Here is a 23,513-nt window from a genome sequence, read left to right as displayed (position 1 = left end):
TTTCAATGGCCCCACAGCCACCACCCCACTTCTGACATCAATGTAGTGAAAGGCGGGGCAGGGAAGCGATAAAAGTGTTGCTGGTTTGAAAGATCCTGTGTAGCTCAGTTGGTAGAGCATGGCGCTTGCAAAACCAGGGCTGTGGGTTTCAATTCCCACGGGGGAGCAGTATGAAAATGTTTATTAGGTAAACCTATCTACTGCTGGGTCAGACCCCCCTTTGCCTCCAGAACAGCCTGAATTCAGGGCATGGAAACATTGCTCAATTGGTTTCAAGGGACCTAACGAGTGCCAGGAAAACATTCCCCACACCACTGCCACCAAGTGCACCACTGCCATGATGCATTAATCAATAACGCAGCTAAACTAACTCAACTATGGTGTTTAAAGTGGCTCACAGACAGAACCCATCTCTATGTCTACAGTGGAATCTTGTCTTTCTCTCTCTCTTTAGCTCCGCTTCCTCTGTCATGGCGTCTTCAAGCTCACCCATTATGCAGCCGAACCTCACTTCATGTGAGAAACGTGAACCCACAGAGGAGAGACATGACAATCTTTACCGCTGCATGTGCTGTAAGGAGTATTGTGTGACCAGACTAACGCTGTCCCAACACCCCCGCCTGGTGTATCTTGATGTACACTCAATCTCAAGAATTCAGCCCACCAAACAATATTTTGAAAGAGGAAGTAAAGTACATTAAGACTCGTTTTTCAACCACTCCACAAATGTCTTGGTAAAACACTATAGTTTTGTCAAGTCGGTTAGGACATCTACTTTGTGCATAACACAAGTAATTTTTTCAACAATTGTTTACAGACAGATTATTTCACTTATAATTCTCTGTATCACAATTCCAGTGGGTCAGAGGTTTACATACACTAAGTTGACTGTACCTTTAAACAGCTTGGAAAATTCCAGAAAATTATGTCATGTCTTTAGAAGCTTCTGATAGGCAAATTGACATCATTTGAGTCAATTGGAGGTGTACCTGTGGATGTATTTCAAGGCCTACCTTCAAACTCAGTGCCTCTTTGCTTGACATCATGGGAAAATCAAAAGAAATCAGCCAAGACCTCAAAAAAAGCTGTAGACCTCCACAAGTCTGGTTCATCCTTGGGAGCAATTTCCAAATGCCTGAAGGTACCACGTTCATCTGTACAAACAATAGTACGCAAGTATAAACACCTTGGGACCATGCGTTCTGTCTCCTAGAGATGAACGTACTTTGGTGCGAAAAGTGCAAATCAATCCCAGAACAACAGCAAAGGACCTTGTTAAGATGCTGGAGGAAAAAGGTACAAAAGTATCAATATCCACAGTAAAACGAGGCCTATATCGCCATAACCTGACAGGTTGCTCAGCAAGGAAGAAGCCACTGCTCTAAAACTGCCATAAAAAAGCCAGACTATGGTTTGCAACTGCACATGGGAACAAAGATCATACTTTTTGGAGAAATGTCCTCTGGTCTGATGAAATAAAAATAGAACTGTTTGGCCATAATGACCATCGTTATGTTTGGAGGAAAAAGGGGGAAGCTTGCAAGCTGAAGAACACCATCCCAACCGTGAAGCATGGGGGTGGCAGCATCATGTTGTAGGAGTGCTTTGCTTCAGGAGGGACTGGTGCACTTCACAAAATAGATGTCATTATGAGGAAAGAAAATTATGTGGATATATTGAAGCAACTTCCTGACTGATGTCTTGAGATGTTAAAGCTTGGTCACAAATGGGTCTTCCAAATGGACAATGAGCCCAAGCATACTTCCAAAGTTGTGGCAAAATGGCTTCAGGACAACAAAGTCAAGGTATTGGAGTGGCCATCACAAAGCCCTGACCTCAATCCTGTAGAAAATGTGTGGGCAGAACTGAAAAGCGTGTGCATGCAAGGAGTCCTACAAACCTGACTCAGTTACACCAGCTCTGTCAGGAGGAATGGGCCAAAATTCACCCAACTTATTGTGGGAGCTTGTGGAAGGCTACTCGAAACATTTGACCCAAGTTAAACAATTTAAAGGCAATGCTACCAAATACTAATTGAGTGTATGTAAACTTCTGACCCAGTGGGAATGTCATGAAATAAATAAAAGCTGAAATAAATTATTCTCTCTACTATTATTCTGACATTTCACATTCTTAAAATAAAGTGGTGATCCTAACTGACCTAAAACAGGGATTTCTTTCTAGGATTAAATGGCAGGAATTGTGAAAAACTGAGTTTAAATGTATTTCGCTAAGGTGCATGTAAACTTCCGACTTCAACTTTATCAAGGGGCTATAAATCCAGTGCTTAAAAACGAAGATGTCATTGTAAACTGACAATTCATGATGTCTTTTAAATCTACAATGTGGATCCCTGCACAGCCTCGGAATCTAGATAATTGTTCTAATCTCTCTGGATTGATACCAAATTATGATAAATGCACCATATTGCGTATTGGATCTCTAAAAAAATACAACTTTTACATTACCATGTAGTTTACCATTAAAATGGTCCGACGGTGAAGTGGACATACTCAATATTTATATCCTGAAAGAAAGAAATGATCCCCCTACAATACATTTTAAAGAAAGTTAGCCAAATTAGATACAATTTTGCTATCGTGGAAAGGACAATACCTATTTGTGGAAAAAGCACCCTGATTAATTCTTTTGTCATTTCTCAGTTTTCTTAAAATTACTTATGGCCCTGCCTACACCTAAAGACTTGTTTTTTTTAAATATATGAGCAATTTATTTATTTGGAACGGCAAGCCAGACAAATTTAACAGGCCTATTTATAAAATGAATATGATTTTGGAATGCAGATATGATTAAATATTAAAGCACTGGACCTCTCACTAAAGGCTTCAGTCATACAAAAACTATACTTAAATTCAAACAGATTCTATGGCAGATTAGTAAGAATGGCTCACCCGGTGTTCAAGAATTGCCTTTTTCGCTTCATTCAGAACACAACTTCTCACTTTCAGTTATTTGAAAATTAAATAATATCCCAAATAGCGCTATTAAAACAAGCAATAGAAAACTGGTTGTAATTTCAGTTTAATCCTCCAGAAAAGACAACAAATAGTATAACAAATATTATGGTTAAACGAACATATACTAATTAATGGAAAAATATCATAAATAGAACTGGTGGAGTTATGTCACACATGTAGTTAACAAAACTATATGGAAATGTCTGCTCTATCCAAAAAAACGATCAACTGATTGCAGCATTACCACAAAAATGTTGGAGGCAAATGGAAAGGGGAGAAGGTAAGGAACTTTTCTACCGGCCCTGCATTAAAGACCAAGATTGGCTAAAGAAAATTGTGAAAAATAAAAAAGTATACCAGTTTCATTTAAGGACCAAAAAATTGACAGCTCCACCATACAGGTTGAAAAATAGTTGGGAGGAGATCTTCGATGTACTGATTCCATGGCACATTGTTTATGAACTGATACACAAAATGATGCCAGATTCAACAGAGTTTTTAAATGTAAATGATTATACAAAATTATTGCAACCAATAGAATGTTATATGGGGGACACAACCATTTGGCTGTGAAGAGACAGAATCATTTGATCACTTGTTTTGGTACTGCCCATATGTAGATTGTTTTAGATCACAGGTTCAGGAATTGTTGAAAAATTACAACATTTACTTGGAGCTAACTCTGCAAACAGCACTGCTGGGTGATTTGAAACATCACGGTCAATCAATCAATAATATAATAATACTCTTTGCAAAGGTGTTTAACTTTAATTTGCAATCTGATAAACTATGATAATATAAAGTTTTAGAACTTTTGTGAAACATCACAACACAGTGGAAAACTATATGACAGCTAGAAATCAAAACTAGATGGTCTTCAGAGATAGATGGGAGGGGTTGAGGGTAGCTGAAGGCTGAGACTAAAAACAAACAAAGATAACTAATGTAAAATATACTGTTCGTGAAATGTATGTAGTATTTATAAGCTGGAAGTGGAACCCTAAGTATTGTTGTCCATTAGTGTACTCCGATTAGGGGAGGTGTGGTAGAGTTAGGGGAAAATAGGTCGATTTTGGGGAACTTTTGACCCCCAGCTAAGCCCATGAAAATGTTGTCTATGTGTTAGCAGATAACACAGGCTTAACTGACTTTAAAGTCTCCACATTCACATTCTCCACATTTTGATTCCACCATTCTTCTTAAGGAGCGGTACGATGGGTGTCGCTCATTCACTCACGCTGACCAGCTCCAGTACTTTGTTCTTGACTAAACTTTTTGTGTGATAGCATAAGTTATAGGTCGCGCTTTCAGAAACTTTGGTTTGCTATCTGGTATAATGCTAAGCTTCACTATAATGTATTTCATGCTACCTAGCTCTCCATTAAAGACTTCTCCATGTTTATTTAAGATTACGGCAGGCCTGTGTCTCCATGTGCCAGTCTACCCATTGAAGGCCAGTCCAGTGTGATTTTCTCTAGCCACGAATGTCCCAGTAGTGATGGATAGTCTCCTTTTATTACGTAGAGTGGCAGCTTTTCAGTTTGTCCATTTAACTGTGACCTCAGTGATGCCTACATCGTATTACTTGGCCTGTCTGACTGTAGAAGGGTGTATAGTAAATGCAATGTATTTGACCACATTACACACAAAAAATGTAGACAAGCTAGTTCGATGTGACCCTTTTTACCACAGGCTCCTCCTGATGAACTCAACTGCTGAGCCTCTTTAGCAGCTAGTTCCATGGACACACTGACTTCAATAGCGTTTGCCAAGGTCAGATTACTTTCAGTCAAGTCTCTTTTTTGTAATTTCACTCCGTAGCCCACATACTAGTCTGTCTCTAATGGTGTCATTTAAAACATCATTAAACTCACTGTGCTCAGACAGTTTAATTAATGCAGTAGCAAACAAGACATTGTCACTGATTTTCCCTCTTCTTGATTTCTTTTGTCGAACCTAAACCTTTCATCAATAACTAGTGGTTTTGTTGAAAAGTGTCCTTTCAGTATTTCCACAATCTCCCCATACGTCTTATCTGGCCTGTCTGGCTGTAGCAGGCTGCACAAAGAAATGTAGGCACAATTCTGCCCTCATCAATGTCATTTGCAAGAGCAAAATATTCTAATCATTCTGTATATGAGCTCTACTTCTCAATACTTTCATCAAACTGTCTAATATTTTCAAAAAATCCAGACATTAAGTTTTTCAATTAGCGCCTGATTCTCACTCTCAAAATTGTCCTCAACCACGGCAACGTTATGTTCTGCTGCAGCAATATTTTCCTCAATCACGTGATCTTCATTCACGTCACTCACTGGCATTTCATCTTCAAGTTTGCTCACTTAGCAGTTTTTAATTCCAAAGTTCCTCTTCACAGCTGAATAAATGGCCTTTCCTTTCCTCTTCCTTTCCTCCTCCCTTTTTAATCACATTGTTTTCCCGCTCCAAAGTCTGTCTCGTATCCTTTTCTGCAGTCCATGACAATGCTAAATCTCTCTCTTAGCTAGCTCAACTACGCACTTGCCTCTGCTAGCAATAGACTGTGCTAACATTAGCCTACACTGTACCAAGGAAAATAACAGTTTTAAACTTAAGAAAAAAAACGACTTCTTCCGGACAGAAGAGTCACCGAAGGTTCAGACTTACTTGTCACCAATCTTTTGTTATGGTAGGTTTCCTAACCACGTCTTATAACAATTCAATAATGGTGAGACTGGAGACAGGAATCAGCCATTCATTATGAACATGCTCATCTCAATGCATAGAACCCTCACACCCCCAATACACCACACTAGTGTTGACTGTGATAAGCTGCGGGGCTATATTGCTTGAGTGGGTGTCAACTGTCCTCAAGGCCGCTGATATTTACACGTAAAAGGATGTCAAACATGTAGCCCTGTCATAGGTCATTTCTCAAATGCCATCCCTTTCTTTCTTTTCTCTTTCTTTCTTTCTTTCTTTCTTTCTTTCTTTCTTTCTTTCTTTCTTTCTTTCTTTCTTTCTTTCTTTCTTTCTTTCTTTCTTTCTTTTTTCTTTCTCTCTCCATCCCTCTCGTGTTCTCTCTTTCTTTCTCCCTCTGTCTCTTTCTCCCGCTCCCTCCATCCCTCTCTTTCGCTTTTTCTCCATCCCTCCCTGTCTCTCTCTCTCTCTCCTTCCATCTCTTTCTGTCTCTCTGTTTCCGCTAACCAAACTGCCATCTGTACAAAACGTTGATGACGGGTTGAGAGAGAAAAGGCTTTGTCAAAGAACAGCATAGGGCCTGAGTTTGTGGCTGTTGTTTTGGATTTCTGTTGTCAGAAATGACATTTAAACCTTTTCTGGGACAAACACAATTTGGCTGTCAAACCACTGAGCTGAAATGGTAGAAGTGGGAGTATATTTTGGGAGGGGGAGGAGGGAAGGTAGTATTGTACAGGGATAAGGGATGAAGACACAGAGGAGAGGGGGAATATGTTTGAGCTGAGAGGGAGTGAGTAATAGAGAGAGAGGGAAGGAGGGAGGAGGGTGAGGGGAGTTTAAATGCCGGTTGATTGAACATATTGTGTGGACAGCAGGAGAATATTGCTCATATTACTTCAGCTCTCCCTCCCTCTTTCTCTCTCGCTCACTCTCCTCTCACAGTGTCTCTCTCCCTGTCTCTCTCTCTCTGTCTCTCTGGTAGTGATCGCTCCCCTCTAAAAGAGCTGTAATTGATTCTGCTGTAATTGGTCAATGACAGGAGATGCTTTGGCAGAAGTGGAGCATAAACACGCCTCAGACACAATTTGTGGGATCAATGGGAGGTAGATAGGAAAGGAGGGAGGGAGAGCGGGATGGAGACAAGAGAGGGGGGGTGTTCTCTGGTCAGCTTGGAAGAGGTAGCGAGAGAGAGGGAAAGGGAGAGAGAGGGATGGAGAGAAAGGGAGACTTTTAAGTACCGCCACCGTGTCTGATTGAGGCGCGGAGGCCGAGAAAGCTCTGCGGATCAAAGACTTTTCAAATCGCTTTTTTTTCTGAACCCTCTCTCTTTATCGTTCTCTACATTTTTTTTCATGACTTGCAGCCTTATCTGCTCAGCTGTAGAGTTTTGAAACAACAGGAGAGAAATAAGGCCAATGCAATAAGGCCGGGTCCATTTGTGCTTTGTGAGGATGTTAGTTATTTTGTGGCAGCAGACATTTTCTTGTTTTCTAAGTGCGCAATGGCTCAGGGATATTGGCGATAAATGGTTAATTAGTGGGGGGGTGGGGGGTGGGGAGGTTGTGTGTCTATGTGTCTGTATGCGTACTGAGTTTCTCAGTGTGGCAGTGTTCTAAACATCTTTCTTCTGTATGTTTGTGTGTGTGTGTATGCATGTGTTCATGCCTGTCTGTATGCCTGTGTGTTTGTGTGTGTGTGTCCACAGGGCTATGAGGTGCGCAAGATAAAAGCCATTGACCAAGATCTGGGGAGACCGAGGGGCATTGGCTACACCATCATCTCAGGTCTGTCAGACACAATCAATCAGTTAATCAATCCCCATCACACACATACACTCAAAATCAATCACTATGATGATGAAAATCTTACAGAATACAACACAAGGCTAATCCAAACACATAACAATCAATGCTTTCATATAATAATGCAATAGAATAATATAATAGTCTGTAAACTATCAATCTCTGTTCAGTGCAACTGTGCAGAACATTAAATATATAAATAAGACTAAATATTAATATGATCAATCAAGATCATACTGTACATCAGGGAGTTTGGCTACCATGTCTCCTCCACCTGGGTTGTGTTCAGTTGGACACTGTAGCAAAACATTTTGCAACGGACACTGCAAATAACACTTTTTTGGGGGACAAATGTTTATACCTCCATGTTTAACTCTGTTTAAACCCCACAAGTTATGTTACAATACCTCACTACAGTTAGACAGACAGAAACATAATGTCCTGTAAACCAACATACAGGAGTTGGGGGGGGGGGGGGGGGCAGTGAGGGTGTTTGTTTGTGTGTGTGCGTGTGTGTTGGGGACGTCCTCTGTGATGTGCTCCATCTCTTTGTATCCCACAAAATACAGACACTTCAAACAGAACTTTCTTCAACTCCCTTCCATGTACTGTACAGTATGTACTGCAGCTGAATATGAAAGGTCGTAAGGAAAGGATGAGGATAATTTCCACCAGTCTGTATTGTGCTGATATGCTAAGAGACCTACTTTATGTTTTGTTGTTGTATGACTCAAACCGAGTCATGTGGGGTTTGGTGGCTGGGTCCGGTTCTTTAATCTCTTAGACCACAATGGAAGGAGAAGAGAGAGGGAGAGAGAGGTGTGGGTGTGGCAGGGAGACCCCAACATGGTTTGTTCTGTACAGACTCGTTGTGCAATTATTAGGCCTACAAGAACAGGATAAAGCAGCACAATCTGATGAGTAAAGTATTTTGCAACTTGCAACCTCCACACATGCAACAAATGAAGCCCATCATTACACTCATAAACAATTATGTTTGTTTATGAGCTCTTATCCAGAGCGGCTGCATACATTTCATACATTTTTTTTCTCCGTACTGGTCCCCCGTGGGAATCGAACCCACAATCCTGGCGTTGCAAACACCATGGTCTACCAACTGATCCACACGGGACAATTCAACTAATGAGAAAAAACTGAGGATACATATCGTACAATAAATTAATAGAAATATAGAGAGGAATAGATAGAAAGTCATGCAGAGAATTGAGCTCACTTGTATGCAAACCGTTTTTTTTGCCAACGTTTACTTAGAGTAGTCATATTCAATAGGAGTTGCACATTCATAAATTCCTCCGTTATTTTGCGATCTGGCACACCCAGACGAGAGTGCTCTGAAATCGTTGTAGATAGCCAGAGTGAATTTACGAAAACACCCAAATATTGTTAGCCATCTAGGTGTCCCCATGATACAGTCTACTCAATGGGGAGAGCATGAACAGCAACAACACCCGGACAGTGTCCTCTTTAGCTGTCACAACCCTGTGACAAAGGCTGTGTGATTTGGTGCACTCGGCTCTCAGCTGCACGACATACATCCGTGTCCGTATGACCTCTCAACAACATTGTTCCATAATGTTACAGTATTAGCTAAACCTGTTCACTTTACTAGTAGTATGCCAAGAAAGGAAAATGTTGTGAGTCTGTTAAAATAATGTGTGGTATTGTGTAGGCTATAGCTGTCAGGGATTCCTAGGAGTGGTGGTTGGAGTCAGGCGCAGAGAACAGAGGGTAAGTATAACGTCTTTCATTTCTCCGGCACAAAACGGTCACGCCAAAACAGAGGGTAGACCAGCCCAAAAACACAGGGTAAAACAGTCCGGAGAAAAAATAAGGTGCCAGCCAGCACATCCCACAACAAACAGTGAAATAATCCCGCACAAACCTGGGCGGGCCTAACAGGCTTAAATAAACACAAATCAAGAAACAAAACAGGGAACAGGTGCAACCAATAAGACTGAACAAACAGAAAAGGAAAAAGGGATCAGCGGCGGCTAGTAGACCGGCGACGACGACCGCCTTCGGTGGGATTCGTGACAGTACCCCCCCCGACACGCGGCTCCCGCAGCGCACCGCCACCGGCCTAGAGGGCGACCCGGAGGACGAGGCGCAGGACGATCCGTATGGAGGCGGTGGAAGTCCCTCAGAAGTGAAGGGTCCAAAATGTCCTTCACCGGTACCCAGCATCTCTCCTTCGGGCCGTACCCCTCCCAGTCCACGAGGTACTGTAGGCCCCCCACCCGGCGTCTGGAGTCCAGAATGGCGCGTATAGTATACACCGGGGACCCCCAATGTCCAGAGGGGTGGAGGGACCTCCGGCACCTCACCTTCCTGCAGGGGACCAGCCACCACCGGCCTGAGGAGAGACACATGAAATGAGGGGTTAATACGGTAGTAAAAATGAAGATGTAACCGGTAACACACCTCGTTTATCCTCCTCAGGACTTTAAACGGCCCCACACACTGCGGCCCCAGCTTCCGGCAGGGCAGGCGGAGAGCCAGACCCGGTCCCCTGGTGCAAACACAGGAGCCTCACTGCGGTGCTGGTCAGCGCTCCTCTTCTGCCATCCACTCGCTTTCCTTAACATCTCTAGGGTAGGTGGCACCAAATCGTCCCACCTACGTAACAGCCAGTGGAATCCTGTGGCGCGTTATTCAAATACCTTAGAAATGCTATTACTTCAATTTCTCAAACATATGACTATTTTACAGCATTTTAAAGACAAGACTCTCGTTAATCTAACCACACTGTCCGATTTCAAAAAGGCTTTACAACGAAAGCAAAACATTAGATTATGTCAGCAGAGTAGCCAGCCAGAAATAATCAGACACCCATTTTTCAAGCTAGCATATAATGTCACAAAAACCCAGAAGACAGCTAAATGCAGCACTAACCTTTGATGATCTTCATCAGATGACACACCTAGGACATTATGTTATACAATTCATGCATGTTTTGTTCAATCAAGTTCATATTTATATCAAAAAACAGCTTTTCACATTAGCATGTGACGTTCAGAACTAGCATACCCCCCGCAAACTTCTGGCGAATTGACTAACAATTTACTAAATTACTCACGATAAACGTTTACAAAAAGCATAACAATTATTTTAAGATTTATAGATACAGAACTCCTCTATGCACTCGATATGTCCGATTTTAAAATAGCTTTTTGGTGAAAGCACATTTTGCAATATTCTAAGTAGATAGCCCGGCATCACAGGGCTAGCTATTTAGACACCCAGCAAGTTTAGCCTTCACCAAACTCCGATTTACTATTAGAAAAGTTTGATTACCTTTGTTGTCTTCGTCAGAATGCACTCCCAGGACTTCTATTTCAATAACAAATGTTGGTTTGGTCCCAAATAATCCATAGTTATGTTCAAACATTTGTTCGTGCGTTCAAGACACTATCCGAATGGTAAATAAGGGTTACGAGCATGGCGCATTTCGTGACAAAAGATTTGTAAATATTTCATTACCGTACTTCGAAGCATGTCAACAGCTGTTTAAAATACATTTTTATGTAATTTTTCTCGTAAAAAAGCGATAATATTCCGACCGGGAATCTGCAAATAGGTAAACAGACGAAAGAAAATAAAGCATGGGGTCGACTCGGGCACGCGCCTAAGCCCATTGTCCTCTCATCGGCCACTTGTCAAAAGCGATAATGTGTTTCAGCCTGGGGCTGCCTCGACATCGTTCAGCTTTTTCCCGGGCTCTGAGAGCCTATGTGAGCCGTAGGAAGTGTCACGTTACAGCAAAGATCCTCAGTCTTCAATAAACAGAGGCAAGAAGAACAACAACTTGTCAGACAGGCCACTTCCTGCATGGAATCTTCTCAGGTTTTTGCCTGCCATATGAGTTCTGTTATACTCACAGACACCATTCAAACAGTTTTAGAAACTTTAGGGTGTTTTCTATCCAAAGCCAATAATTATATGCATATTCTAGTTACTGGGCAGGAGTAGTAACCAGATTAAATCGGGTACGTTTTTTATCCGGCCGTGTAAATACTGCCCCCTAGCCCTAACAGGTTAATGATTCCTGGATGGCTCTCCAAGTGTCCTTCGAGCTCTGTACCCTCTCCTCCACTGCAGGAGCCTCGGTCTGGCTCTGGTGCCATGGAGCCAGGACCGTCTGGTAGCCCAACACGCACTGGAACGGTGATAAGTTAGTAGAAGAGTGACGGAGGGAGTTTTGGGCTACCTCTGCCCATGGGACGTACCTCACCCATTCCCTGGGCCGTCCCGGCAATACGACTGCAGAAACCTACCTACATCTTGGTTCACTATCTCCACCTGTCCATTACTCTCGGGGTGGAAACCTGAGTTCAGGCTGACCGAGACCCCCAGCCGTTCCATGAAAGCCCTCCAAACTCTGGACGTGAACTGGGGATCCCAATCAGAAACGATGTTCTTGGGCACCCCGTAGTGCCGGAAGACATGGGTAAACAGGGCCTCCGCAGTCTGTAGAGCTGTAGGGAGACCGGGCAATGGGATGAGACGGCAGGACTTAGAAAACCGATCCACAACGACCAGGATCATGGTGTTCCCCTGAGATGGGGGGAGGTCGGTGAGAAAGTCCACAGACAAGTGCGACCACGGCCACTGTGGAACAGGGAGGGGCTGTAATTTCCCTCTAGGCAGGTGTCAAGGAGCCTTGCTCTGAGTGCACACTGAGCAGGAGGAGACATAAAGCCTCATGTCCTTAGCCAACATGGGCCACAAGTTCTTTCCCCTGGGCCACCGCACTGTCCTCTCGATCCCAGGGTGACCCAAAGAGGGAAGTGTATGGGCCCATCGAATCAATCGATCGATCACGGACACCAAGCGGCACGTACTGAGCACCTGCTGGACACTGAGAGGGTGCAGGTTCCAACCGTAACGCCCGCTCGATCTCCGCGTCCACCTCCCACACTACCAGTGCTACCAAGCATGAGCTGGGAGGATGGGAGTTGGATCGATGGCCCGCTCCTCGGTGTCATATAGGTGGGACAGCGCATCGGCCTTCGTGTTAACCTGTTGAGGACAGACGTTCCGCCTGCGGAACCCCTAGCCAACAGCCAATGGCATCGCACGGCGCGAAATACAAAACCAACTAAAATACCACAATTCAATTTTCTCAAACAATCAACTATTTTACACCATTTTAAAGATAAGACTCTCGTTAATCTAACCACATTGTCCGATTTCAAAAAGGCTTTACAGCGAAAGCAAAACATTGGATTATGTTAGGAGAGTACATAGACACAAATAATGACACAGCCATTTTCCAAGCAAGCATATATGTGACATAAACCCAAACCACAACTAAATGCAGCACTAACCTTTGATGATCTTCATCAGATGACACTCCTAGGACATTATGTTATACAATACATGCATGTTTTGTTCAATCAAGTTCATATTTATATCAAAAACCAGCTTTTTACATTAGCATGTGATGTTCAGAACTAGCATACCCACGGAAAACTTCCGGTGAATTTACTAAATTACTAATGATAAACGTTGACAAAATACATAACAATTATTTTAAGAATTATAGATACAGAACTCCTTTATGCAATCGCTATGTCCGATTTTAAAATAGCTTTTCGGCGAAAGCACATTTTGCAATATTCTGAGTACATAGCTCGGCTATCACAGGCCAGCTAATTTGACACCCACCAAGTTTGGGGCTCACTAAACTCAGAATTACCATTAGAAAAATTGGATTACATTTGCTTTTTTTATTTCAGAATGCACTTCCAGGACTTCTACTTCAACAACAAATGTTGTTTTGGTTCCAAATAATCCATAGTTATATCCAAATACTTCCGTTTTGTTCGTGCGTTCAGGTCACTATACGAAGGGTAACGCACGAGCGCATTTGGTGACAAAAAATGTCAAAATATTCCATTACCATACTTAGAAGCATGTCAAACGCTGTTTAAAATCAATTTTTATGCTATTTTTCTCGTAAAATAGCGATAATAATCCAACCGGGCAACGTTGTATTCATTCAAAGGCTGAATGAAAAAAAATTGAGAAGTCTCGTGAATGTGCATCTCAGTCTCACTGTCCCCAGGCTGCCCACTTACAAACTCTGCTGTTGTACTTTGCCCAGAGACAGGAGACACCCCATTCCACTTTCTGGTGGCTTTAGAGAGCCAATGGAAGCCTTAGAAAGTGTCACATTACAGCACAGATAATGTAATGTCGATAGAGATGCAACAGAAGGACAACAAATTGTCAGACATGGCACTTCCTGTATGGAATCTTCCCAGGTTTTGGCCTGCCATATGAGTTCTGTTATACTCACAGACACCATTCAAACAGTTTTAGAAACTTTAGAGTGTTTTCTATCCAAATATACACATATTCTAGGTTCTGGGCAGGAGTAGTAACCAGATTAAATCGGGTACGTTTTTTATCCGGCCGTGAAAATACTGCACCCTATCCCAAAAAAGTTAACATTACATTTACATTACATTTAAGTCATTTAGCAGACGCTCTTATCCAGAGCGACTTACAAATAGGTGCATTCACCTTATGATATCCAGTGGAACAACCACTTTACAATAGTGCATCTAAATCTTTTAAGGGGGGGGTTAGAAGGATTACTTTATCCTATCCTAGGTATTCCTTAAAGAGGTGGGGTTTCAGGTGTCTCCGGAAGGTGGTGATTGACTCCGCTGTCCTGGCGTCGTGAGGGAGCTTGTTCCACCATTGGGGTGCCAGAGCAGCGAACAGTTTTGACTGGGCTGAGCGGGAACTGTGCTTCCTCAGAGGTAGGGGGGCCAGCAGTCCAGAGGTGGATGAACGCAGTGCCCTTGTTTGGGTGTAGGGCTTGATCAGAGCCTGAAGGTATGGAGGTGCCGTTCCCTTCACAGCTCTGTAGGCAATCACCATGGTCTTGTAGCGGATGCGAGCTTCAAATGGAAGCCAGTGGAGAGAGCGGAGGAGCGGGGTGACGTGAGAGAATTTGGGAAGGTTGAACACCAGACGGGCTGCGGCGTTCTGGATGAGTTGTAGGGGTTTAATGGCACAGGCAGGGAGCCCAGCCAACAGCGAGTTGCAGTAATCCAGACGGGAGATGACAAGTGCCTGGATTAGGACCTGCGCCGCTTCCTGTGTGAGGCAGGGTCGTACTCTGCGAATGTTGTAGAGCATGAACCTACAGGATCGGGTCACCGCCTTGATGTTAGTGGAGAACGACAGGGTGTTGTCCAGGATCACGCCAAGGTTCTTAGCACTCTGGGAGGAGGACACAAGGGAGTTGTCAACCGTGATGGCGAGATCATGGAACGGGCAGTCCTTCCCCGGGAGGAAGAGCAGCTCCGTCTTGCCGAGGTTCAGCTTGAGCTGGTGATCCGTCATCCACACTGATATGTCTGACAGACATGCAGAGATGCGATTCGCCGCCTGGTTATCAGAAGGGGGAAAGGAGAAGATTAATTGTGTGTCGTCTGCATAGCAATGATAGGAGAGACCATGTGAGGATATGACAGAGCCAAGTGACTTGGTGTATAGCGAGAATAGGAGAGGGCCTAGAACAGAGAACTGGACACCAGTGGTGAGAGCGCATGGTGCGGAGACAGATTCTCGCCACGCCACCTGGTAGGAGCGACCTGTCAGGTAGGACGCAATCCAAGCGTGGGCCGCGCCGGAGATGCCCAACTCGGAGAGGGTGGAGAGGAGGATCTGATGGTTCACAGTATCAAAGGCAGCAGATAGGTCTAGAAGGATGAGAGCAGAGGAGAGAGAGTTAGCTTTAGCAGTGCGGAGAGCCTCCGTGACACAGAGAAGAGCAGTCTCAGTTGAATGCCCAGTCTTGAAACCTGACTGATTAGGATCAAAAAGGTAATTCTGAGAGAGATAGCAGGAGAGCTGGCCAAGGACGGCACGTTCAAGAGTTTTGGAGAGAAAAGAAAGAAGGGATACTGGTCTGTAGTTGTTGACATCGGAGGGATCGAGTGTAGGTTTTTTCAGAAGGGGTGCAACTCTCGCTCTCTTGAAGACAGAAGGGACGTAGCCAGCGGTCAAGGATGAGTTGATGAGCGAGGTGAGGAAGGGGAGAAGGTCTCCGGAAATGGTCTGGAGAAGAGAGGAGGGGATAGGGTCAAGGGGGCAGGTTGTTGGGCGGCCGGCCGTCACAAGACGCGAGATTTCATCTGGAGAGAGAGGGGAGAAAGAGGTCAAAGCACAGGGTAGGGCAGTGTGAGCAGGACCAGCGGTGTCGTTTGACTTAGCAAACGAGGATCGGATATCGTCAACCTTCTTTTCAAAATGGTTGACGAAGTCATCCGCAGAGAGGGAGGAGGGGGGGGAAGAGGATTCAGGAGGGAGGAGAAGGTAGCAAAGAGCTTCCTCGGGTTAGAGGCAGATGCTTGGAATTTAGAGTGGTAGAAAGTGGCTTTAGCAGCAGAGACAGAAGAGGAGAATGTAGAGAGGAGGGAGTGAAAGGATGCCAGGTCCGCAGGGGAGGCGAGTTTTCCTCCATTTCCGCTCGGCTGCCCGGAGCCCTGTTCTGTGAGCTCGTAGTGAGTCGTCGAGCCACGGAGCAGGAGGGGAGGACCGAGCCGGCCTGGAGGATAGGGGACAGAGAAAATCAAAGGATGCAGAAAGGGAGGAGAGGAGGGTTGAGGAGGCAGAATCAGGAGATAGGTTGGAGAAGGTTTGACCAGAGGGAAGAGATGATAGGATGGAAGAGGAGAGAGTAGCGGGAGAGAGAGAGCGAAGGTTGGGACGGCGCAATACCATCCGAGTAGGGGCAGAGTGAGAAGTGTTGGATGAGAGCAAGAGGGAAAAGGATACAAGGTAGTGGTCGGAGATTTGGAGGGGAGTTGCAATGAAACCTGTTAACCTGTTGGGGATAGGGGGCAGTATTTGCACGGCCGGATAAAAAACATACCCGATTTAATCTGGTTACTACTCCGGCCCAGTAACTAGAATATGCATATAATTATTGGCTTTGGATAGAAAACACCCTAAAGTTTCTAAAACTGTTGAATGGTGTCTGTTAGTATAACAGAGAACTCATATGGCAGGCAAAAACCTGAGAAGATTCCTTACAGGAAGTGGCCTGTCTGACCATTCCTTGAGCTTCTTGACTCTGTTTATTGAAGACTGAGGATCTTTGCTGTAACGTGACACTTCCTACGGCTCCCATAGGCTCTCAGAAGGTGGGAAAAAACTGAATGATGTAATTCCAGCCCCAGGCTGAAACACATTAGCGCTTTTGGCAAGTGCTCTATCAGAGGACATTGGGCTGAGGCGCATGCACGAGTCGACCCCATGTTTTTATTTTCTTTCGCCTTTGAACCTAAACACAGATTCCCGGTCAGAATATTATTGCTTTTTTTACGAGAAAAATGGCATAAAAATAGATTTTAAACAGCGGTTGACATGCTTCGAAGTATGGTAATGGAATATTTAGAATTTTTTTGTCACGAAATGCGTCGTGCTCATCACCCTTCTTAACCATTCGGATAGTGTCTTGAACGCACGAACAAAACGCCGCTATTTGGATATAACTATGGATTATTTGGGACCAAACCAACATTTGTTATTGAAGTAGAAGTCCTGGGAGTGCATTCTGACAAAGAACACCAAAGGTAATAAAAATGTTCTTATAGTAAATCTGACTGGTGAGTGCTAAACTTGCTGGGTGTCTAAATAGCTAGCCCTGTGATGCCGGGCTATCTACTTAGAATATTGCAAAATGTGCTTTCACCGAAAAGCTATTTTAAAATCGGACATATCGAGTGCATAGAGGAGTTCTGTATCTTTCATTCTTAAAATAATTGTTATGCTTTTTGTGAACGTTTATCGTGAGTAATTTAGTAAATTTTTTGTAAATTCACCGGAAGTTTGCGGTGGGTATGCTAGTTCTGAACGTCACATGCTAATGTAAAAGCTGGTTTTTGATATAAATATGAACTTGATTGAACAAAACATGCATTTATTGTATAACATAATGTCCCAGGTGTGTCATCTGATGAAGATCATCAAAGGTTAGTGCTGCATTTAGCTGTGGTTTAGGTTTTTGTGACAATATATGCTAGCTTGAAAAAAGGGTGTCTGATTATTTCTGGCTGGGTACTCTACTGACATAATCTAATGTTTTGCTTTCGTTGTAAAGCCTTTTTGAAATCGGACTGTGTGGTTAGATTAACCTGTTATGGCTAGGGGGCAGTATTTTCACGGCTGGATAAAAAACGTACCCGATTTAATCTGGTTACTACTCCTGCCCAGTAACTAGAATATGCATATAATTATTGCCTTTGGATAGAAAACACTCCAAAGTTTCTAAAACTGTTTGAATGGTGTCTGTGAGTATAACAGAACTCAAATGGCAGGTCAAAACCTGAGAGATTCCTTTACAGGAAGTGGCCTGTCTGACCATTTCTTGAACTTCTTTGCCATCTCTATCTTTTACAAAGGATCTCTGCTCTAACGTGACACTTCCTACGTTTTCCATGGGCGCTCAGAGCCCGGGAAAAACCTGAATGTCGTCATCCCAGCCCCAGGCTGAAACACATTATCGCCTTTCTCAAGTGGCCGATCAAGGGACTGTGGGCTTAGGCGCGTGCCCTGGCCCTGGCCGCCCCCGTCTTTGTGATTTTTCCTCTGTTTGCCGAAAAGGAGATTCCCGGTCGGAATATTATCGCTTTTTTACGAGATAAATTGCATAAAAATTGATTTTAAACAGCGGTTGACATGCTTCGAAGTACGGTAATGGAATATTTAGAATTTTTTTGTCACGAATTGCGCCATGCGCGAGACCCTGATTTACCATTTCGGATAGTTTCTGGAACGCACCAACAAAACACCGCTATTCGGATATAACGATGGATTATTTGGGACCAAACCAACATTTGTTATTGAAGTAGCAGTCCTGGGAGTGCATTCTGACGAAGACAACAAAGGTAATAACATTTTTGTTATAGTAAATCTGATTTTGGTGAAGGCTAAACTTGCTGGGTGTCTAAATAGCTAGCCAGTGATGGCTGGGCTATGTACTTAGAATATTGCAAAATGTGCTTTCACCAAAAAGCTATTTTAAAATCGGACATATCGAGTGCATAGAGGAGTTCTGTATCTATAATTCTTAAAATAATTGTTATGCTTTTTGTGAACGTTTATCGTGAGTAATTTAGTAAATTGTTAGTAAATTCCCCGGAAGTTTGCGGGGGGTATGCTAGTTCTGAACGTCACATGCTAATGTAAAAAGCTGTTTTTTGATATAAATATGAACTTGATTGAACAAAACATGCATGTATTGTATAACATAATGTCCTAGGTGTGTCATCTGATGAAGATCATCAAAGGTTAGTGCTGCATTTAGCTGTCTTCTGGGTTTTTGTGACATTATATGCTAGCTTGAAAAATGGGTGTCTGATTATTTCTGCCTGGGTACTCTGCTGACATAATCTAATGTTTTGTTTTCGCTGTAAAGCCTTTTTGAAATCGGACAGTGTGGTTAGATAAAGGAGAGTCTTGTCTTTAAAATGCTGTGAAATAGTCATATGTTTGAAAAATTGAAGTTTTTGTATTTTTGAGGAATTTGTAATTCGCGCCACGCCTATCATTGGATATTGGAGCAGGTGTTCCGCTAGCGGAACGTCTAGATGTAAGAGGTTAACGAGAGTCTTGTCTTTAAAATGGTGTAAAATAGTCATATTTTTGAGAAATTGAAGTAATAGCATTTCTAAGGTATTTGAATAACGCGCAACAGGATTCCACTGGCTGTTACGTAGGTGGGACGATTTCGTCCCGCCGACCCTAGAGAGGTTAAGGGAGCCTGGCCGATAGGATATCGTAAAACGAAATCGGGTAAAGAACATGGCCCACCTGGCCTGACGCGGATGCAGTCTCCTAGCTGCCCGGATGTACTCCAGATTACGGTGGTCAGTCCAGATGAGGAAAGGGTGCTTAGCCCCCACAAGCCAGTGTCTCCACACTTTCAGAGCTTTGACTACAGCTAACAACTCCCGGTCCCCCACATCATAGTTCTGCTCCGCCGGACTGAGCTTCCTTGAAAAGAAAGCGCAAGGGCGGAGTTTTGGTGGCGTGCCCAAGCACTGTGATAGCACGGCTCCCACCCCAGTCTCGGACTTTTCCACCTCCACTATGAATGCCAAAGAGGGGTCTGGATGAGCCAGCACGGGAGCGTCGGTAAACAGCTCCTTCAGATGACTGAAAGCTCTGTTCGCCTCTGCTGACCAGCGCAAGCGCGACGGTCACCCCTTCAGCAGTGAGGTAATGGGAGCAACCACCTGACCAAAGCCCCGGATAAACCTCCGGTAGTAATTGGCAAACCCTAAGAACCGCTGCACCTCCTTTATCGTGGTCGGAGTCGGCCAATTACGCACGGCCTTAACGCGGTCACACTCCATCACCACCCCCGAGGTGGAAATGCGATAACCCAGGAAGGAAACGTCTCGTTTGGAAAACACACATTTCTCAGCCTTAACGTACAGGTCATGCTCCAGCAGTCGCCCAAGCACGTTGCTCACCAGGGATACATGCGTGGCGCGTGTGGCGGAATAGATCAGGATGTCATCAATATACACCACCACACCCTGCCCGTGCAGGTCCCTGAGAATCTCATCTACAAAGGCTTGAAAAATGGCTGGAGCATTCTTTAACGTCTTGACGGTCTCGTCCCGTAAGCGGGACGGACATCCAGCGAAAAACTCCTATCGACATTAGCATAACGAAATGTAATATTTATTTTTTTCAAATGTTAGGACTATGTCATATCATTTTATAGATACACCTCTCCTGAATCGAACCACGTTGTCCGATTTCAAAAAGGCTTTACAGCAAAAGCAAAACATTAGATTATGTTAGAGGAGTATATCGTAAAAGTAGCCACATTGCCATTTTCCGACCAACCACATGCATCACAAATAACCAAAAAACAGCTAAATGCAGCACTAACCTTTTACAAACTTCATCAGATGACACACCTAGGACATCATGTTACACAATGCATGCATTCTTTTGTTCGATAAAGTTCATATTTATATATAAAAACAGCATTTTACATCGGCGCGTAACGTTGACTAACTATTTTCCCTCAAATGCATCCGGTGAAACAGTGCTACAATTTACTCAATTACTATTCGAAAACATTTTTAAAATGTAATATTGTCATTCTAAGATTTATAGATGAATATCTCTTGAAAGCACCTGTAATGCCAGATTTAAAAATAACTTTACTGGGTAATCACATATTGCGATAAAAGGGGATGCGATAAATTACCTACTAATACAGGTCAGCGCCATCTTGGAACAATCGCATATCACATCTAGTCTTGTATACTATTGTCAATAATCCCTTACCTTTGGTTGTCTTCATCAGAAAGCACTTCCAGGAATTCCCAGGTCCACAACAAATGTATTTTCGTTTGAAAAAATTACTCCTTTATGTTCCAAGAGCTTGTTCTTGTTAGCGCGTCTGAAGGCTGATCCAAATGCTCCGTCGGCCGCGGGACAGCTATTTCGAGAAAATGCATTTTTTGTCCATTTAGTTTCGTTCAAACATGTCAAACGTTGTATAACATAAATCTTCAGGGCCTTTTTCAACAAGAGAGCCAATAAGATTCAAGGAGGACGATTGCATTGTCTTTCAAAACGTTTCGAAAGGGGAGGGAAGCCAGGGCCGCCGGCGTCATAATGGTGATGGCCCTCCTCATGTGACCAATTTCAACAGCGTCTCATTCATTCAGTTTTCACAGTAGGAGACTCAAACCACTTTGTAAAGACTGGGGACATCTAGTGGAAGCAATAGGAAGTGCTCAATGAACCATTTCTCACTGTGTGAATTACAGGCAAAGATGTGAAGTTGAGTCCACAATTCAGAATTCCACATCCTGTTACGATCAGTTTCGGGGTTTTGACTGCCATATGCGTTCTGTTATACTCACAGACACCATTCAAACAGTTTTAGAAACTTTAGGGTGTTTTCTATCCACAAGTATTAATTATATGCATATCCTAGCTTCTGAGTTTGAGTAGGAGGCCGTTTAAAATGGGCACAATTTTTTTTCAAAAATCGCTGTAGCGCCCCTTATCCTAGGGGAACGCCAAGAGGTTAACCCATACGGCATGACGAGGTACTCATAGTGGCCCGATGTGGTACTAAACGCGGTTTTCCACTTGTCTCCCCCCCGAATACGCACCAGATTGTACGCGCTCCTGAGGTCCAGTTTCGTGAAAAAACGCGCTCCGTGAAATGATTCCACCGCTGTAGCAATGAGAGGTAGCGGGTAACTAAACCCCACTGTGATGGAATTTAGACCTCGATAATCAATGCACGGACGCAGACCTCCCTCCTTTTTCTTCACGAAAAAGAAACTCGAGGAGACGGGTGACATGGAGGGCCGAATGTACCCCTGTCTCAGCGATTCCGTGACATATGTCTCCATAGCCAGCGTCTCCTCTTGTGACAATGGGTACACGTGACTCCTGGGAAGTGCAGCGTTTACCTGGAGGTTTATCGCGCAATCCCCTCGTCGATGAGGTGGTAATCGGGTTGCCCTCTTTTTACAGAAGGCGATAGCCAAATCGGCATATTCAGAGGGAATGCGCACAGTGGAAACCTGGTCTGGACTGTCCACTGTCGTCGCACCGATGGAAACTCCTATGCACCTGCCTGAACACTCCTCTGACCACCCTCTGAGAGCCCCCTGTCTCCATGAAATATCAGGATTGTGATTGGCCAGCCAGGGAATCTCCAGCACCACCGGAAACGCAGGCAAATCAATGAGGAAGAGACTAATTCGTTCCCCATGATCCCCCTGCGTTACCATGTCCAGTGGAACCGTGGCCTCCCTGACCAGCCCTGACCCTAATGGTCGGCTATCTAAGGAGTGCACGGGGAAAGGTTGGTCCAACGACACCAGGGGAATCCCTAGCCTTAATGCGAGCCCACGATCCATAAAGTTTCCAGCTGCAACTGAATCGACTAGCGCCTTATGCTGAAAAGAGGGAGAAAACTCAGGAAAAAATATTAGCACAAACATATGGCCAACAGGGAGCTCTGGGTGAGGCTGGTGCTTACTCACCTGGGGTGAACGAGGAGTGCTCTGCCTGCCATCCTGACTCCCAGACAAGCTCCTCCAGCACCGGTCGGCAGTGTGTCCTCTCCTACCACACCGGGTACAGGAGGAGCCTCCTCCTCTGGTCCCCCTCGATGCGGCCCCCCCTAGCTCCATGGGGATGGGAGATGGAGGGCCTGGAGGTGGAACCAACAGGGCCCGTTCTGGACGCCCGCGGGCAGCCAGCAGATTGTCCAGACGGATGGACATGTCGATGAGTTCGTCGAGGGCGAGGGTAGCGTCCCGACAGGCTAGCTCCCGGCGGATGTCCTCCCAGAGGCTACAACGATAATGGTCCATCAGGGCCCTATCATTCCACCCCGCCCCAGCAGCCAAGGTCCGGAACTCCAGAGCAAAGTTCTGTGTGCTCCTCGTCTCCTGCCGCAGGTTGAACAGCCGTTCACCCGCCGCCTGGCCTTCTGGTGGGTGGTCGAACACGGCCCGGAACCGGAGGGTGAACTCTGGGTAGTGATCCCTCGCCGAGTCTGGGCCATACCACACTGCGTTGGCCCACTCCAGGGCTCGACCCGTTAAGCAGGAGATGAGGACGCTCACGCTCTCCTCTCCCGAGGGAGTCGGACGAATGGTAGCCAGGTACAACTCTAGCTGTAGCAGGAACCCCTGGCACCCAGCCGCCGCTCCATCGTACTCCCTGGGGAGAGCCAGACGTAGGGCCCCGGATCTGGATGCCGGAGGAGGGGTAGTAGGTGAGGGGGGAAGAGGAGCTGGAGATGAGGTAGGGAGGCCACTCCTCTCCCATCGGTCCATGCTCTCCATCATCTGAACCATGGCTGAACCAGTCCGGTGGAGAATGGTTGTGTGATGAAGGACACGTTCCTCCATCGATGGGAGAGGAGGCACGGCTGCTCCTGCTGACTCCATAAAAGTGGTGCGGGATTCTGTCAGGGATTCCTAGGAGTGGTGGTTGGAGTCAGGCACAGAGA

The 23,513-nt window shown here is 44.7% G+C and overlaps 1 protein-coding gene across 1 annotated transcript in view; it reads left to right on the top strand.

The window, feature by feature from the left end:
• The window catches only part of cdh23 (cadherin-related 23), an 834,383-nt gene that overhangs the window by 406,253 nt on the left and 404,617 nt on the right, over positions 1–23,513 (top strand). Inside the window, exon 9 of the mRNA XM_045700638.1 lies at positions 7,363–7,441. Coding sequence (XP_045556594.1) covers positions 7,363–7,441 — 79 coding nt within the window. The remainder of the gene's footprint in view (positions 1–7,362; positions 7,442–23,513) is intronic.

The sequence above is a fragment of the Salmo salar genome, chromosome ssa18 (genome assembly GCF_905237065.1).
Source record: "Salmo salar chromosome ssa18, Ssal_v3.1, whole genome shotgun sequence".
NCBI lineage: Eukaryota > Metazoa > Chordata > Actinopteri > Salmoniformes > Salmonidae > Salmo > Salmo salar.
This window is presented reverse-complemented; position numbering and strand designations above follow the sequence as displayed.